The sequence below is a fragment of the Spinacia oleracea genome, chromosome 6 (genome assembly GCF_020520425.1).
Source record: "Spinacia oleracea cultivar Varoflay chromosome 6, BTI_SOV_V1, whole genome shotgun sequence".
NCBI lineage: Eukaryota > Viridiplantae > Streptophyta > Magnoliopsida > Caryophyllales > Amaranthaceae > Spinacia > Spinacia oleracea.
This window is the reverse complement of record NC_079492.1, coordinates 70,014,910-70,033,757: the sequence shown is the minus strand read 5'-3', so window position 1 is coordinate 70,033,757 and position 18,848 is coordinate 70,014,910. Positions and strand designations below refer to the sequence as shown.

At 36.0% G+C, this 18,848-nt stretch overlaps 1 protein-coding gene across 1 annotated transcript; it reads right to left on the bottom strand.

Annotated features, from left to right (window-relative positions):
* Window positions 1-509: 509 nt before the first annotated feature.
* On the bottom strand, window positions 510-17,042 carry LOC110776375 (UDP-glucuronate:xylan alpha-glucuronosyltransferase 2-like). The gene is made up of 3 exons (XM_056832324.1): window positions 16,818-17,042; window positions 1,521-2,163; window positions 510-1,426 (listed from the first exon to the last, which is right to left on the bottom strand). The coding sequence occupies exons 1-3, from the start codon at window positions 17,040-17,042 to the stop codon at window positions 510-512; spliced, it is 1,785 nt and encodes a 594-aa protein (XP_056688302.1).
* Between the last annotated feature and the right edge of the window lie 1,806 nt (window positions 17,043-18,848).

Sequence of the window (18,848 nt, the reverse complement as noted above, 5' to 3'; positions counted from 1 at the left end):
AACGAGGGATCTCCTTCCTTTTTCTAATTGTTCATTTTGTAGGACCAGTGGTGGGACCCTTTGAAATATTAGAGATCCGTTGCCTTAAGAGACGAGTCTTTTATATCTCTCAATCCGTTTTCCACCAAGAATTCGTGGGTCCTTTAATACTTTAAAGAGTCGTTAATCTTTTAGGCTTAAGAGACCTCTCATCTCGACCATGGGATCTTTTATTGAGGGTATCTTTGTCTTTTTTATGGTAGTGATATTTATATGTGCAACGTGAAATATGCTACTCTGTTTATTACACTCTCAGCTCCATACTATACATCGATAAATTACAAAAGTACAAAATGAATTTTAATGAAGACAACAAAATGTAATAATTGTATATCCATACTATACATCAATAAATTACAAAAGTACCAAATAAATTTTAATAAACACAATAAAATGCAATTGGTGTATCTCCCAGTATCATAAAAAAAACATTACGGAGTAAGGTAATTTCATTGGATTCTGCTAACAAATCATCTATTATCAGTAATATTAATCTTCCAATGATCGCCATTAATTTGGAACTTGTAGGCTTTATTTCTATCCCATTCCAAATCCCTCTTCCTTAGCTTAGTAAGCTCACAAAACCTCTGTAACTTAACATCCATGGAATCATACAACTTCCACCATCTCATGTGCGCCACATCACTCGCATAAATATGTTGATCGGCGACATCCCAATTACAGTCATAATCTCTATAACATAGCCATGGCTTCAACCCCAAGTAGTGTATCGAGTACAACTTAGGCGGATCGGAACCAAACAAGTGGTTAGTTACATTCCTTGCCAGCGAAGAATTAGACCAAAAATACTTTAAAAAGTTCACCCGTTTAGGGAGGCGATGCCACCACACAAAAACTTCATTTAAAAACCCTTGGTCGCCTCCGTTGTAAGAAGTGATTTCCTTTCGAAGCCCCATAAGTGTATTAAACGTACAATTTGAAGGTTCGATTACCATGATTCCGGAGTTGAATTTGTAGTTAGCATTGCCTGTCGCGGATATTTGTGGAAAATGGAAGATAAGGTCAATGTTACGAAGCACGACAATATCAGAGTCAATGAAGACTAACTTGTCATAGTCTGTAAGTTGCCAAAGTCTAAATTTGGAGTAGTTGTACTCGTTGTAGCTGCCTTTCTTGGCTAGAGGGTTTCGAATGCGTTTTATGAGTTGAATCTTCCAACCAGCAGCGACAAGAGCCTCTTGCTTGGGAAGGGAGATGGATTTATCGATAAGTATAACTAGATCTCTTTTGGTGTCTGTTTGAAGGAGGCTTTGTGCTAGAGTGATTGCACCACATACATATATTTCAGAGGAGTGTAGTACTGTTGCATAGGCTTCTCGTTTTGTTGGTTTTTCTACATTTGGTACATCATACACCTCGTTCACCCCTATCGTCACCAATAAATAAATAAAATATATCAATCAAAATAATTTGTTAAACAAAAATATTAAATCAAGGATCGGAGTTAGGAACATATATACCTTGTCCCCACAAGGGCAAAGCTAGCCTACATGTACCCACAGGCAAATTAACTTTCTCCGCAAGCTTTATAATGTCTGGCTCATAGTACCACCAATCTTCTTCTCTCCTTACCAAATCGTCACACCTAAAAATATCCAACATTGGCCTACATTTGCTCAACAACAACACCTTTGTCCTCCCATACCAATTCCTCCTCCCCTTCTTCACCACCATATTCGCGACTATCAAATGAACTTGCAGCTTAAACATGTTCCTTGCCCATCCTTTCTCCGGGAAATTACAAGGCAAGTTAGCCACAACCATATCGAAATTTCCATACTCTTCGAACATAGGCATAGGTACTTCCGGACATAGATAACCTTCGTTTTCTTTCTCTTCATCGATCCATTCTGGGAAGAGGTGCTTCCACTCGAAAAGATATGAGACCTTCTCAAATGGAACTTTTAATATTGTATCTCCATGTGTTTCCCATTCACTAAGATCTTCATCTTCCATATTTATCGCGCCAATTTGTATTCCTCTTATTCCCATCTCCTTCAAGAATCTTGGTTTTCCTCTCCTTACTATACTCTTCTTAGGACTTATCATTTCATTTTGTCCTTGCTCTTCTAAGATTGCTTTCATTTCGACACCACTTTCTGCCTATGAAGGTATACAAAGTTAATAAAAAAAAATAGTGTATAAGCTTTAGAAAAAAAGTAAATCATGCATGCATCATTGTAGTAGGTTATAGGATTATAGAGATATTCGCACATACAGTCTAGGGAGAATTTACACTATGACTTCTTGGAATGACAACTTGGATAGTTTATACTTCGTTCCTAACTTTTTGCGCGCTTAACGATTAATAACTACACATTTTTACTAACAACTACGGAGTACTACCTCCGTTTTGAAAAGAAATTTACAGTTACTATTTGCACAAATATTGAGATAAAAGTAGAAATTTTGGTTGAATATAATAATATATGGATAAAGTAAGAAAACGTGTAAAAAAGTGGGTGGTGTAAGACAAAAATGAATAAAGCAAGAGAAAGGAGATGGTTCCACACAACATTTGCCTTGGGACCAGACTTTCTCTCTCTAGAATAGAGAGCTTTCACCCTCTCTAATTTTCTCTCAACTTTTCACTGTTTTAATAACCATAAAACCAATTCTAAATCCCCAACCTCCAGAACTTCCAAACTTATCCATAATTTCAATGTTATTATGTCCGTTATTAAAGACCTAGTGTTATAAATTCCTGAGAAAGTTAGACAAATGGGTCCGTTAATCAAACGGACAAAAAAGGAATAAAACCAACGGGGATGTTGGACGGTGGCCGGGAAAATCAGAGACTGGAGATACTCTAGATTTTCGGAAGCAGAAGTTCGGAAATGGGTATCGGATCTGTGGGTCAAGCGAGATACAATTCGTGTAGGGAAAGTGGGGAATACTTTCTTGTTCCACTGCTCATAATTTGAAGATTATAACCGTCTAGCTATCATCGGAACGGTGAATTTCAAAGAAGCGTTGCTTATCTTGAAGGATTGTAGGGAGGAGCATGCATTTCATTCTCTTAGTTTTGGAGACTCAATTCTCTGGGTTAAGGTGCAGGGTATTCCGTTACAGTATAACACTATGGCGGTAGGGAAGAGGGCGCTAAACAAAATTGGGAGGGTATTTTATTTTGATGATGCATCTCAAGAGTTGGGGACAAAGGAATATCTAAGGGCGCTGGTCTGGATGAAATTGAAGAATCCTTTAATTCCTGGGCTTTACGTCGAGTATGCTGAAAATCGTAGTGCATGGATTGAATTCAGGTAGGAGGGAGTTTTTATTTTCTGTCAAAATTATGGTGCAATTGGGCACAAGTCCTTCTTCTGTAGTCTTACCAAGGCGGAGGCAAAAGGAAAGCAGAGTTTATGGCTGGAACTTGTGGGAACCCTAATGCATTTAGGGTTGCCCCCACTCAGCTATCATTCTACTCGCGAAGAATTGTGGGTCTCAAGAGAGTAGAAAGGTTCCGGACTACCAGAGTGAATTTGTTCACTAGGTTGTCAGAAGTTAGACCGGGGGGTGATAGCTCTTCTAGAGAATCAGACACAGATTTGGATGAGGATGGTAGCGATGGTGGTGAAAACCAGAATGAAGACTGTGACAATGGTGGTGGTGCAAATGGAAGCGATAGGAAGGGAAGAAAGGGGAATGACCAGCACCCACCGGAACCAGGTTCAACGAGAGATAGATCAAATCAGGGGGCATTAGCAAAGAGAAGAGGGTTGTTTTCCAGTCAACTCAACAACAACGCAAATGGTTTTCATCCATTCTCCTGTCTGGTTTCTTAGCAAAAGAAAGAGCAGTTGTCGGGACACGTTTAAGCTAAACAGTGAAGCAAAGATGGAAAGTCAAAGGTACAGTAAAATGAAAAAGGGGAGTAAGGTGCTCGTGTACCAAGGAGTCTGCCAGAATCTTAACTCATGTAACCAAAATCTCAACCTTTCAGATCCATTTATTTTTAAAGCTTATTACCTAGTACCCCTACTTCTAGTAATAAAGGAAACATTATAAGGGTAGACCGGGTATTTTCTTGGAAAATTTGAAATCACCAAAAGTTCACCGTATAAATAGGTTTTCTTTCAATACCACTCTACTGTCTTTTTTCATTGATTCCCTACAATCTTCTCCTGCTTGTCCAGTTGTAGTAAAAGAAGTAGTTCTTTCTAAGACCCCCATAAATGGCAATTTACTTTTTTAAACTACTTTCACCTTTCACTGTCTATTTAAACTGCATGTTCCCACTTTTTTACCACATCTCAAAATTTACAACCAAGATAAACCACAAAATATGGTCAGCTATTCCTCTCTTTCTGAGTTACTCGACTTAGGTTATCCTTCGGATTTAGATGCACCAAGCCCACAAATTTCTATCTCCTCTGAAGACAGGATGCAGTTCCCAAATCTGAAAGCTTTTCACCCTTTTCTCCCCATTCCTAGCCCACCCAATCATCCTGTCGAGCCAAGCCCACCTTACCAATTTGGGTTTCATGTTGAGGTAAACCTTGCCTCGGGTTCTAGGTTGGTTGTGCCCACTTCTGGGGCCCATGTTGCCAATGACTGTGACAGGGATGAGTTGTGTAAAATCCTTAACTCAAAACTCAATGAAACTTCTCCATGTCCACACTCTTATATTCCTAAAACCATACCGATTGAATCTGTTAAACTAACCCGTTTTTAAACCCAGCACCACCAGACTCGCCTGAGTCGGTGGATTCCTTCCTTTCATCTACCTTGTATTTTTCTCCAATTCTCTCTCCTAAGTTTGATCTTGAGATGGGTAGGCTAAGGGATCTTAATTTCTCACCAGTAATTAAGCTCAGACTCAGAGTCTGAAATTGAGGGGGGTGAGGATGTGGTTAGTTTGATGGAGGGGGCAGAGGGAAGAGGAAGTATGTGAAGCGGTCGGTGATCAGAAAGAAGAGGGAAGGAGTTTTCCCTAGAGGTTGGAAACCAGCACGTTTTTTAGCTGAAAATCTGTGTGGTAGTGCGAGGGCTGAAGGAGGACAGTCTAGCTATGGTAAGAAGAGGGTGACATGGGATTTAAATCTAGCTGTTAAAATTGAAGAAAAAGATCCAGTCCCTGTATCATTTGGACTGGAAGAGGAGGAAAGGAAGAAGAAACAAAAGAAAACAAAGTTCTATCGGGGTTTTTGGAGCAAGAAGCTTGGGTTGTCTGACAATGAGGAGGATCAACTGAGGAAGACTGGGAATCTGAAGGTGAAGGAAGACAACAAGAGTTTGTGTTGCTGTTGCAAATGTGTGGTTGTCCTTAACAAGCCACCAGTTTATCAGTGAAAATATGGAGTTGGAATTGTAGGGGTATTAAAACTGATGTGAACCCCACAATTCCGTTTATTAGTAGTATAGTTAAGTCTCTTTCTGTTGATGTTGTTTTTCTTTCAGAATTAAAATGTCCAGCGGCTATGTTGGAAGCGTCAGTTAGGAGTTTAGGATTCAATAGTTGGTTTGGGGTAGATGCAGGTGCCAATGTTGCGGGGGGTTTGTTGCTATGTTGGTCGCTTAGTGAATCTAGAAATAGTGTCGTCCTCCGCTAATGTCATTTTCTGTAAAGTGGAGGATGGTATCATTGGAATGTTCTATTTTTCGCTTGTTTACGGATCGCCTTACTTAGAATCTAGGCCCCAAGTTTGGGATTATCTTTCTTTGTTAGTTAGCCAACATCCGGGTAAGCACATGCTCATTGGAGATTTTAATTAAGTAGAGTTCCCTTCCCATAAATTAGGAGGGAGCTCTAAAATAAGGGGATCAACAAAATTTACGAGTTGGAAAATGGAATGTAAGTTTATGGATGTGCGATTTCAAGGTGTCACATTCACTTGGACAAACAACAGGGAAAATGAAGAACCTATTTTTGAACAACTAATGATGAGTGGAGATTCACATTCCCCGAAGCTCGGGTCTGGAATTTCCCGATTTTATTATCGGATCATGGATCCATTATGATGGAGCTTAGCCCGAGCAAGCAAGGGTTGAAGAGGTCGTATAGGTTAGAAGTGTGGGCGTTGGTTATGGTCCCGGTTATAGAGACGATCCGCCATAATTGGAAAAGTGCCTTTCACGGGTCAAAGCTATTCGTTATTCAAAGAAAACTGCAGCTCATTCATTCAAACCTTCGATCATGGTGTCTTGAGTACAAGAAGACTAGAGGTATCCATTGGGAATATTTTGAAAGAGGACTAGGGGAAAGCCAAGGGGGGATCAGGTAACTAGCTTCTTCTTTAAGTAAGTCAAAGAAAGAAAGAAAGGCCAATAACCACATTGGGGCACGTCAGAAACAAGATGGCTCATGGATTGCGGACAAAGATCTTCTGAAAAAGGAATTTATAGAATTCTTCAAAGGCATTTACGCCCAACCAGCTCCACCTACAGTAGAGAGCCGTCAGGTTTTGGAGGAATGGCTGCGATCAGTCATATCCATTACGGAGGCACAAAAATTGCTCTTGTCGGTACCTTTCACGAAGAAAGACATTAGAGAGGTTGTCTTTAGTATGCAAGACCTCAAATCTCCGGGTCCCGATGGCGTTCCTTCAGCGTTCTTTCGCAAGTTTTGGAGTGAGACGCAGCTCAAGGTATGTGATGCAGTGCGCGGTTTCTTCAATGGGGATCGAATGCTAGCAAAGACAAGTAATACATTCATTGCCCTTATTCCTAAAGTCCTAAGGCCAGACAGTGTGTCAAATTTTAGGCCAATAAGACTTTGCAAAACATTATACAAGGTGATTTCGAAGTGTTTGATGATGCGGATGAAGAATATTATGAGGGATATCATTAAAGAATTTCAAAATGCTTTGTGCTGGGAAGACTACTAGTGGATAATTGTATGATAGCTCACGAATACATGCAGTTTGTGAAAAAAAGAAAAAGGGAAATATTTTGAAGATGGATTTGAATAAGGCTTACGACCGTATAAGTTGGAGTCTGTAAGGCATGTCCTTATGGCCTTCGATTTCCCTAATGATTGGATTGATTCGATTATGGAGTGTATCACGATGGTTTCTCTAGCAGTCCTAATGAATGGGGAGGTTACGGAAAGTTTTAAACCAAAGTGGGGGTTACGACAAGGAGACCCACTCTCACCTTATATATTCATCATGTCTATGGAGGTGCTTTCTCGAAGAATGACTACACTGTAAAACAAAAATTCATTCTGTATCCTTAAAATTGGTAGGCGTTCGCCTAGAATTAACCTTTTTTTTTTTGCAGATGACACGTTATTTTTCTTCAATGCAACCCCGGAATCGTATGCAAACCTAAGGAAAGCTCTTGATGAGTTTAGCTTGATCTCAGGCAAGGTAGTGAGCTTGGAGAAATCTTTTGTCATTTTCTCGCCTAATATGCTAGGTTCATCTCTTTTATGCGTAAGCCGTTAGGAATGAAAAACAAGTATGACATGGGTAGTTACTTGGGTTTTCCTATGGATGTGGATGGTAGGAGCTCACATAAATTCGAGTTCCTAATTGAAAGGATAACGAAGAAGCTATCTTCATGGAAATTCATTGCAATATCCCAAGCAGGTAAACTTATTCTGGTTAACAGCATTATTATTGCTATGGCTTCCGATGTTATGTCTCTATTCTTGATCCCGAGAGGAAGTCTGAAAAGGATAACTATCTTTTTCACCAAGTTTCTGCGGAGTTCGTCCATAGATTAAAAAATCCATTTATTGGAGGAGTAGGCTCATTTTAGATAAAGATAAAGATCAAGGTGGCGTTGTGCTTCGAAACATCAAAAGCCTTAACTCCGCCTTAGTTTGCAAACAAGCTTGGAGAATCCATAACAAGCCCCAAAGTCCTGTTGATCGCATCCTGCTGGAAAATACAAAAGTTCTCCAATTTTGATTGCCAAGAATAATGGCAATTTAGGAAGAGTCTCGTGGAGTTGAGGTCGGGTATTGGCATGCTAGTTGGAGATGGCTCTAATATTGATATTGAAAGTGATACGTGGGTTCAAGGTCAGAGCATTCAAAAGAAGGTGGGATTGTCGCCCAACATCAGATGGGTGGCGGACCTGCTCACCGGTGATCTTGAGTGGAAATCAAATATTGTTTGGAGTTCTTTTGATAATTATTCGGCAAAATCATTCTTGCAATACACGTTAGCAGGCAGAAGCTCGAGGATACGATGAGTTGGAACTCCGTAGACAAAGGCTCCTACTCGGTTAGGGTTGGTTATTCGCTACTCCATAACCAGTCAAGGGAAGTGGGTGTGAATTCTTCGTTCTGGGAACCTTTCTGGAAAATGAGAATCATGCCCAGCTGGAAGTTGTTCATTTGGAAAATTTTAAATAAGGCTTTGCCTTCGTGTACCAACCTCCGTGCGAGAGGTGTGGATTTAGATGTGATGTGCAAGAGCTTCCTTGTACATGAGGAAACCCTTGAGCATTTATTCCGTGATTGCGAACATATGAAAAGGGTATGGAATACGGGACAACTTGGCTGAGATTAGGGACAATAGTGGCTCACCATTGAATGAATGGGTTAGACACTACTTATGGTCCTTTTGGAATTCTGGGGATGGAAGGGATGAAAAGTTGGTTATTTTCGTGGCAACTGTTGAGAGTATGTGGCGAGCTAGGAATGACTTGATTTTTAGAGGTGTCCCTCCTAACCCAATTCATCTCATGAGTAACATTGATGACAATGATAGGAGGTGTTGGCCTTTTATGGAGGGGAAGAAGAGAAGGGCAGTTGCGCGTGGGATGATGGATCAGAGGCAAAGTGCAATGGTATTTTGGGCTACGGGTTGTCAGGGTGGTGATGCGCTGGTGTGTGTCCAAGTTGATGGTTCGTGGAAGAAGACGAAGAAAAAGGGTAAGACAAAATAGACTACGGGAGTTGGGTAGTTTTGCGATCATGAGGGAAGTACGATGAGTGGTTCCCAACACATTTTCGCAACCACACCACTCCAGGTTGAAGTTACGACACTTTGAATGGCTCTACAATGTGTTGCAGCAGTGTACCAGGGGTGGAGTTTCTTACGGATTTCAGCAAGCTTGTGTCCGCATTGCAAAATCCAGTGGAAGGTAAGCTGGAAATTCGATCGCTCCTTTTAGATATTGTTTATGTTGGTAATTCTCTTAATTATTTTTGTATTTCGAAAATTCCTAGGATTGAGGTATCTAGAGCTCATAACCTAGCTATCCAAGCTAGGAAAACATACTAAAGGTGTTTGTGTTCTTTCCATCTGCCAAAAAAAAAAATTTTGAGAGAAAGTGGATACAAAATTTAAACGAAAATGATAAGTCGCAATTTGTGACCTTGAAGCGGTGTCACAATGATGACAACGCAGGTTTTGGATCCTCTAGATTTATAAAATAACTCTACAAGGTAGAGTTTGAGCAATATCAACCATTGAATGAAAAATCAATGCCTCATAAAATCCTCCCTATTTTTCTCATCAATATTCACCCCCTGATTTTCCCTTCTCACTAATATGAGCCATTGATTTTAAAATGTACTCCCTCCGTCCCTTAATAATCGCACCGCTTTCCTTTCGATCGTCCCTTAATATATACTTGCACCACTTGTATAAATGTAAATTTTTACCAATATTATATTATTTCTCACACTTACCTACTAACCCACCTACACTCATACTCCCTACATAAATCATTTAAAAATTCACACCCCCCACTCACCACTCCCCACCCCTTACAATTTTCCCACTAACTATATTAAAAAAAAAATACCCCACTATCAACTAACAATACCCCAAATCGGTGCGAGTATTAAGAGACGGAGGGAGTATGGTTTAGATACAATTCTACCTAGTAGAGTTTTATTAAAACTCTAGATTATCTGGACTTTATGCTTGATTTAAATTGGAAACTAAAATATTTAACTTATATAACCTATTATATATGTTACTCTCTCCGTATTTAAAAAAGAGACACACTTTCCTTAAACGACCGTATTTTAAAAAGAGATACACTTTTCTTTTTTGATATGTCTTGGTCCCCACTTCCAATTATATTAATATTTCTCTCTTTCTTGTGTTCCACACACTTACTAACATCATCTTTTTACTATAATAAATAATTCATCCACTACCCCACTTTCATATTATTTTAATAAATTCAACTCACTTTCCTAAAACTATGTGCCGGTTAAGGTGTATATCTTTTTAAAATACGAGGGAGTACAAAAATGGTAGGAAAATCTTAATATTCAAATTTACAAATTGAATAATGTAATTTTTTTATTTCAAAAAAATATTTATGATTTGTATAGGAAATATTTGTTTCCTTTTTGTATCGACTACCTTATTTACATATTTTCATAGTAAAAATATTTGCATAGATAGTAAAACATATTTGATGACACATGGCTACGTGACACTCGCCCATATGTACCATTGAGAATTCGACACGTAGGATTGTAACAACTAAATGTTGTCGCAATTTGCGACATTTATCATCACCCAAATTGATGTAGTAAAACTAATGTCCAAAAATAAAATAAAGAAAAATGTAAAATAACATTATGAAACCGTCTAAAACTGATAGCGTAAAGATCATTTTGAATAGGAGGTAGTACGTATATTTTCTGAATCTGAAATTTTGCGAAAAATTATCTTTATTTTGATTTTTGTAAACGTACAACTACGTACTTTTTCTTTATTTTGTTGCAAGTCACAATCATTTCACATAGAGAGTGAGGGATAGCTCAGTTGGTTAAAGCTTTCATCCCAATTTCAAGTGATCATGTGATCGATTCTCTTTCCCGCCCTTGTGGCTCCTTCGCACACAAAAAAACAATCTTTTCACATAAAAAACATTTCTCATTATTTTGTACTATCTCTGTTTCAAAATAATGTTTATATTTTCTGTTTTAGTCCATTTCAAAAGGTTCTTTACATTGTGCTTTACTATTTTGGACATAAAAATTTACTAACTTATCCCTCTTACCCAAAAACATTTACAATGTTTTACTCACTTTATCTTATTTTATTAATTTTGTTCTTACACCCACCCCCTTTCCACACATTTTTGTTACTTTATCCAGATTTTATTATATTCAACCAACTTGTAACACATTCTCCATATTTTCCCTTAATATTTGTACAAATAGTACCCGTAAAGATTATTATGAAACGAGGCTAGTATGTGAAAGTAAGACTCAACTCGCTAATAGAAAAGTTAACGTTTTATGTAAAATGGAATATAAAAAAGAGGGTAGTTGTTTACAAAAATGAAAGTAACATATAGTCCTTTAAAACTTAAAAGCGAGGTAGTTGCATGTATAAAAAAACCCAAATTTCAAATTTTATATGCAACTCTTATTTGTAACACTAAGGATCCTTTTGTTTTGACGGAAAACACTTTTTGGAAAATAATTATCCTATTTTTCTTTGTTTGTTTTGTTAAAGGTCGAAAATAATTTTCTCTACAGGAAAATCAAATTTGCCTTTGAAAAGAAGGAAGACCACATTTTTCACTATAATCCCTTACATTTCTTTTTCTCTCCTATCATTCCCACTTCTTTGTTCTTTTTCAGCCCCGACCCTGGGGGTAGGCCAGAGGTGCGGCCGCCCAGGGCCCGGAGTCGAAAGGGGCCCAAAAATTAAATTCTGTCAATTAAAATAGGTTAAAAAAATAAAGTAAAATAAATGTGAGCAGATTCAATACACATAGAGTTACAAGAAACTGAATGTTTTTTCTTCCCTTACCATTTTAATTTCAAGTAAATCAATTTTCGAGGCAATATTATGAGTTCCACTAATAAGTTTAAGGTCCTCGTAAGTCGTAACGTCAGTGCATTTATTTCCTTCGTTTCCATGATTGTAGTTATGGCTTCATTCTAATCCAGTATGTTTAGTTCTCAATCTTTTCACATTGATTAATTCTCTTTTAGAATATATTAATGGCTTTTATTTACGTTTTATACTTCTATTATTATTGTTACTTGTAGGAATGTTCAAAAATACCCGACTCGTTGATCCGCTGACCCGACACAAATAAATCGGATAATTTTCTGATTTTACTCAAATAAATGGGTCGGGTACTCGACCCGGAATATTTACTGGGTACCGGGTCGGGGCATGGGCCGCGTATTTGATTACACGGGTACTCAATAACCCGTCAAAAACGAAATAAAATAAAATAAAATAAAAATGCGTGTTACTGTTTATTGATATTGGCTAATTTGGCTGGGACTTTAAGTTTCACTGTTTCAGCATTTCACTTTCATCCTCAAACAAAATAAAACTATCAGGCGCCGCTTTGACGCTTCCCCTCTTTTCCTCTCACGGTCTCATCCGATCTCCTCTCTCACTCACTATCTCGCACCGGTGCACCGGCGATCCAGAACCACCGCATTCACCTTCACTCCCTTGATCTCCTCTCACACCACCTCTCTCGTCAAGCCGCACCTACACGACAATCGTCGCCTCTCACCCCCTTAATCAAGATTCAAGGTATTACCTAATTTATATTAGGTATTACTCATTTATTCGTATTAGGATTCAAGTTTTTAAGGTATTATTGTGGGATATTTTTAGGTATCATATTAGGTGTTGCACTATTAGTTGTTAGTTTACCATATTAGTTATTATTTTTAAATCTGTGAGATTACTTAGTTCGAATAAAATATGGGAGCTTGGGTTTGGATTTTAATGCTTTCCCTATCCCCTTCCATTGATTCAACTACTGTTTTAGTGATTTCTTGAGTTTATGCCTCCCTTTGTGGAATTATCAATTACTATCTGAAACTCCGTTTCAGAAAGTTCTTTACGCTTTGGAAAATGTGTCCAAAGTATAAAAGCTTTGACCGTAAATTCTCACCATTATATACATCAAAACGTTACATGTAAGATCTTGTTAGATTGGTCTCGGGATGTATTTTCAGAATATCAACTTTTTATAATTTTTTCACATACGAAATTAGATATATTAGTAGTTAAATATTGCATTGGAGTCCGTGCAAATAGTAATTGTAAAGATCTTTTTGAAACGGAGGTAGTATGCATTTATATATGCTACTACTACCAGGGATGTGAATATTTGATGCTACTGCCTCCCTTTGGGCTTTGGATATGTTTGATGTTTTCAGTTTTTATTTAAAATAATGTACATATTTACAGCCAATGACGGACTCACGTTGGGGCCAGGGGGCACGTGCCACCCCCGGGAAAAAAAAAAACTGAAAATGTGCAATAAGAAAAAATGTACAAAGTTATACTTTTTCTGTCTCAAAAAATTTGCGAACATGTTTGCCAAGAATCAAGATGTAACTTGGACCGTAATTTTCTTTAATTATTTTTCTTTTTTAAATCTTAAAATTTAATATTATGAAAATATACAATGAAATCTATCCACCAACATTTTATTTATAATATTTACTTTTTGTAAATTTGTACAAATAAATGGTTAAAGTTAGCATCGAATAGTGACAAAACTAAAAGTGTTCATTTTTTATAAAACGGAGGAAGTATATAAAACTTGTACCAAGTAAATAGAGAGTACGATTGTGTTGCAGTGGTCAAGGGGATATATTATCCTTGATTCATAAGGTCCACAAATCAGGGTTTGAGACCCGATAATGGCAATTTTGGTATACTTATTAACTTATTTGTTTCATTTTTTTAAACTCTTTCTTTTTCATCTTTATATTTAATTGGACTGCACTAAAAAAAATATCATGACCATTAATTGTTCATTTCGGCTATGTTTGGTAATACTAGCTGAAATCAAGCTGAAACTGATAAGATAGCTGAAACTGATAAGATAACACCTAAAATTGATAAGGTGTTGAAACTGATAAGGTCGTACTCCCTGCGTATTTATTTAAGGGATACACTTGTCTTTTCCGGCCGTATTTATTTAAGAGATACACTTGCCATTTTTAGTAACTTATTAAGCCCACCATCTAATTAAATAATACATATAATTTACCCTATGACCCACCATCCTATTAAACAAATAATTTCATAAACCCACCCCACCTTCCAACCCCCCCAAAATGACGTGGTCCCCACTTGTTTAATTATTAAAATATTTACCCAATTTCACTTGCTTTATTATTTTATTTCATTCGATTTTTCTTCTTAATACTCGTGTCCGGCCAAGTGTATCTCTTAAATAAATACAGAGGGAATAGTTTACATTAACGGTTTGATACGACTAATTTTTTAAGTACCTGAAATTAAGTTATATTTATTTCAGATGAAACCTTCCACTGGTTTTCCTTATTAAAATTCAACCCCAAAAAAAATAAAAAAACAATAAGCACAGGTATTTGTTTCAAATGGAAATATGAGTATGATTTTTTTTTTTTAAACAAAATTGGATAAGTATTAAGTTAATATAGCTGAAAAAAGTTACAGGCCATTACCAATAATGAATATAAATATGAGCAGTAGTATAAAGAAGATAAACTCTTTGCAACACAGTTGAGAAATACAGCCACACTATGCCCATTAATACGTTAACAGCAAGCCAACATGTGCTTTGGAGGCAAAAATTTCAGTTACTGATTGTGGATTTCAGTCGAGTTATCAACCTTAAATTTTAATTTAGCTTCCTACCAAACACTCCTAATCATTTAAGGTGACTTAAATTATTAGCACCTACTCCCTCTGTATTTATTTAAGGGATACACTTGTCTTTTTCGACCGTATTTATTTAAGAGATTCACTTGCCATTTTTAGTAACTTATCAACTCCACCATCTAATTAAATAATATATTTACACCCCACCCCCCACAATTCGTGGACTATGGACCGTGGTGCACATAGAGCTACGTGCATCAAAAGAACATGTGTGCATAAGTAAAAGAACACGACACTACGGCAAAAGAACATGCGATATAATATTTCACTTTTTTATTATAAAAATAATTTATTATTTTACTATTTATTAAAACCTAAATAAAAAAAATACTCATGTTCTTTTCTCGTAACCAGATGTTCTTTCAATTATATGTTGTGTTCTTTTGGTGCACGTAGTTCTATGTGCACCATGGTCCACCTTCTAAATTGCGCCACCCCCCACTCACTAAAATGACATGGTCCCTACTTGTTTTTCTTATTAAAATATCTATTCAACCCCACTTGTTTTATTACTTTATTTCATTCAATTATTTTTCTTAATACCCGTGTCCGGCCAAGTGTATCTCTTAAATATATACGGAGGGAGTAATCATTTAATGTGACTGAAAATGGTTGCCAAACATAGCCGAAGGTTATCTCTAGCTTTGGTTCTTTTTTTTAACACTAATTGAATGTTGTCTGCTTTTTTTTCCACCTTCATATTTAATTGGACTATATAACTTCCTTCGTTCCGGAAATATCGCGTCATGGTTGACTTTTACTCCTCTAAGTCTTACTGACTCTTAATATCTCACATCGTGTGCAAGTAAAAATTATAAAAAATTAATGTTTAGAAAATATATATCGATACTAATCTAACATGACCCCACATGACTAAAATTTCCTTACGTATGAATCACAAAAAATCGCCAAATTCGTAGTATGAATAGTGTAAAAAAAATGGTGCGATATTATCGGAATGGAGGAAGTATAATGAAAAAAAAAAGCCGAGAACAAAAAAAATTCAATTCCATCATTTACTGTTATTAATCGCTTTAAATTTTGTACAAATGTTTTATATTTACTTATATATATTGATAAAAAAATCTCCTCGACCCCAAAAAAAAAAGAAAAAAAATTGTGCCACCCCTGACCCAAAGTCCTTGGTCCGCCACTGTTTACAGCCTTACATAGCTGATAGTTACATGATTATTTACACGGAACTATGTATGATATTATTTATATAGAGATCGGGTACCCATGACCCGACCGGTACCCGGTTTTCCCGGGTCGGGTCATGGCCCGACAAAACGACTACCCGCATTTTCGAGTACCCGGATACCCGATAATAAACACCCCTTGTGCGTTGGATTCCTAAACTAATACAACTCTAGTTTCCTAAACATACTAGAACCCTAGATATACAATAACTCTAACAGTAGACAAAATTATAATCAATACTCATGTGATTATGTAGTTCTCATCTTAATTTATTACTTCCTCCGTCTTTTAATACTCGCAACGTCTGGACTTTTGCCACTATTCATATAATCCACTTTGACTATTCTTAGTGTTTTTTATACAAGATAAAACATAGTCATGTGGAATCTGGTTAGATTCGTCTCAATATGTATTCTCAAAATATCAACTTTTTATATTTTTTGCATAAAGAGAATTTAAGATATAAAAGATCAAAATTGTGCATTGGCATGCGTGAAACTAACAAACGTTGCGAGTATTAAAAGACGGAGGAAGTATGAAATAATTATATTTTGTTTTTATTTTCTATCTTATTCGGGTGACCTTCTCTTAAAGTAAATTTTAACCAAAAACATGGTTCTTTTCGGTTGTTCGAGTATTCTACTTGAAGTTGTTATTTTTTAAGAGTTTTTTAGTAAAATATTAGGATAAAAGGGTCCATTTATCATGTTTCGCCTAAGGCTCATAAATAGTCAGGACTGATCCTGTTCTTTTTCTTTATAATTTTTTTATAAGGAAACAAGCAAAGAAAAATTATTATCATTTTCTTTTCATTAAAATGTTTTCCGTTGAAACATATGTAGCCTAAGTTAATAAATGGATTTTATTATAATTTTTTTTTTTGATGCAAAAGAGGGGAACCCCGTACAATAAACGAAATTAAGCAATAAGACGAGGCGTAGTAACGCCAATTATATCCTCGTAGAGGATTTTATTATAAAGTCACCATACCTTTTGATGGCATCCTCGTAAGGAGCACCTTACGAGTGACGACGACACGACTTTATCTTGATACAACTGAGGGAATGACCACAGGAGGAGAAGAGTGCAATTTCCAACTACAAAGAAACCAAAGAGGACAACATTGAATCTTATCACTAAAGCCTTGGAGGATTTTACCTTCATGATCATCTTGTGTAACCCAAGCTTTTCCGACAAATTATAGGAAGTTCCCATTGGATAAGTTTTTTTAAAAAACAACCCCAGTTGCAAAATAGTTTTACCCTGTTGTATGTTTTTATATTTGCTCTTGACATTGTGTTTCAATCACAATTAGGAGAGATATTTGGATCGTAGGCAGTGAGAGTAGAAGGATTATTGTAAATCAAGAGGGATTCTTAATTTTTTCAGTATGTTGGTTGTTAATTAGTCTTTTTACAAACCTCCACGTGTCACATTCCTTTTATTTGGATGAGTTGATTTACGTTGCCGTAATTTGAAGATATACTATATTGATGTTTGTTTTCCATCCAGTTGGTGAGTAAACTATGGAGTATTATTGAAATGTCTCATTCACCTTTTTATATTTACTAATTAATGATTGTTATGTTACTCCCTCCGTTCCTAAAACATTGTCTCGTTCTCTATAAATAGATGTTCATATTTGTTTATCTATACTCCGTACCTTTTTTGGTTTGTGAACCTCACATACAAAAGGGACACATAATATGAATATGTCTCCTTTATATTTATAGTACACTATATTCGTAATGCAAGAAGTTCCTGGCTGAGCCTCAATATCATACACAAAGGAAGGGCCTCCAATGTTGTCGCTGACACTTTAGCCAAGCAAGGACCATCGCGCACTGATGAGTTTCTAGCATGGATGTAATATTCCGTAGTCCAGTTCAGAATGTTGGGTGAATTCATATGCAATTATGTGCTGATATTGATTTGCTATACTGGCATTATCCTGCTGGGTGATGACCAATAAAATGGCCAACTTAAAAAAAAAAAAAAAAAAAGACATATTTGCTTAATTATTAGAGTGTCACACAGAAAATTTAATTATTTCGGCCAAAAAAAAATAAGATTTTTAATTTAGTTTTGAATTAAAAAAATCGAGTGCCACGTAGATAGTTAATTAGGTGTCACGTAGATATTTTAATTAATTAATTAGTAATATATACAACTCCATCCAAAATCAAAAACTCTAATAATAATAAAAAAATCTAAATAAAATTCATCCAAAATCAAACACTAATCTAAAATTAAATTCAATCCAAAATGAAATATTAACCCAATATTAGAGCGCCACATAGGAATCTAATGGTTTCGCCCAATAAAAAATTAGATTTCTAAATTATTTTTGCATTAAAAAAGTCAACTGCCACATAAACAAAAAATCAGGTGACACGTAGATATTTTAATTAACAAATTACTACGACTTAATATATGTAAAGTCATCCAAAATCAAACACTCTAATAATTAAAAAAAAATCTAAAATAAAATTTAATTAAAATCAAACACTAATCTAATCTAATATACAAAAATATGAGCTTTGTTTTAACTTAAGAATTTAATAGAATTCGTGCATCGTACGAGCTAAAATCTAGCGTATTGTACACCAGGATAACTTTAGCAGTTTTTTATAAATTTGAATATGTTTTAATTAACTTTTATATTATGGAAAAAAATGATCTATAAATGTAAATGGTAAAATAGTTACATTTATACATTACTAGATTTTAACCCGTTGCACAAATTCTATTAAATTGTTATGTTAAAATAAAAGTCATATACCAACTGCTATATTTTGACCCCAAGACCTAAATTATACATTCTCATACCCTAAAATAGCGGGTAAAAATCGAGTTGCTTGGAAGACATGACAATAGAATATCCTATGATATAAACTAGCGTATGATATAAATTGTACTTCGTAGTTGGGAGAGATTTATGAAGGTTAAAAAAAATTACATAGTAAAATAAATAATATGTTTTCTTTTGTAGTATATATATACGGTGTCCAGTGTGTCCCC

What these genes read in the sequence shown, in the direction of transcription:
- LOC110776375 (XM_056832324.1), bottom strand. Translation starts at nt 17,042, where the DNA reads ATGGGAACTTCCTATAATTTGTCGGAAAAGCTTGGGTTACACAAGATG. An exon ending in TACGAGGATGCCATCAAAAG is followed by an intron (nt 2,164 to 16,817) that starts GTATGGTGACTT and finishes ATACCTTCATAG; the next exon opens with GCAGAAAGTGGTGTCGAAAT. An exon ending in TTTGCCCTTGTGGGGACAAG is followed by an intron (nt 1,427 to 1,520) that starts GTATATATGTTC and finishes TGGTGACGATAG; the next exon opens with GGGTGAACGAGGTGTATGAT.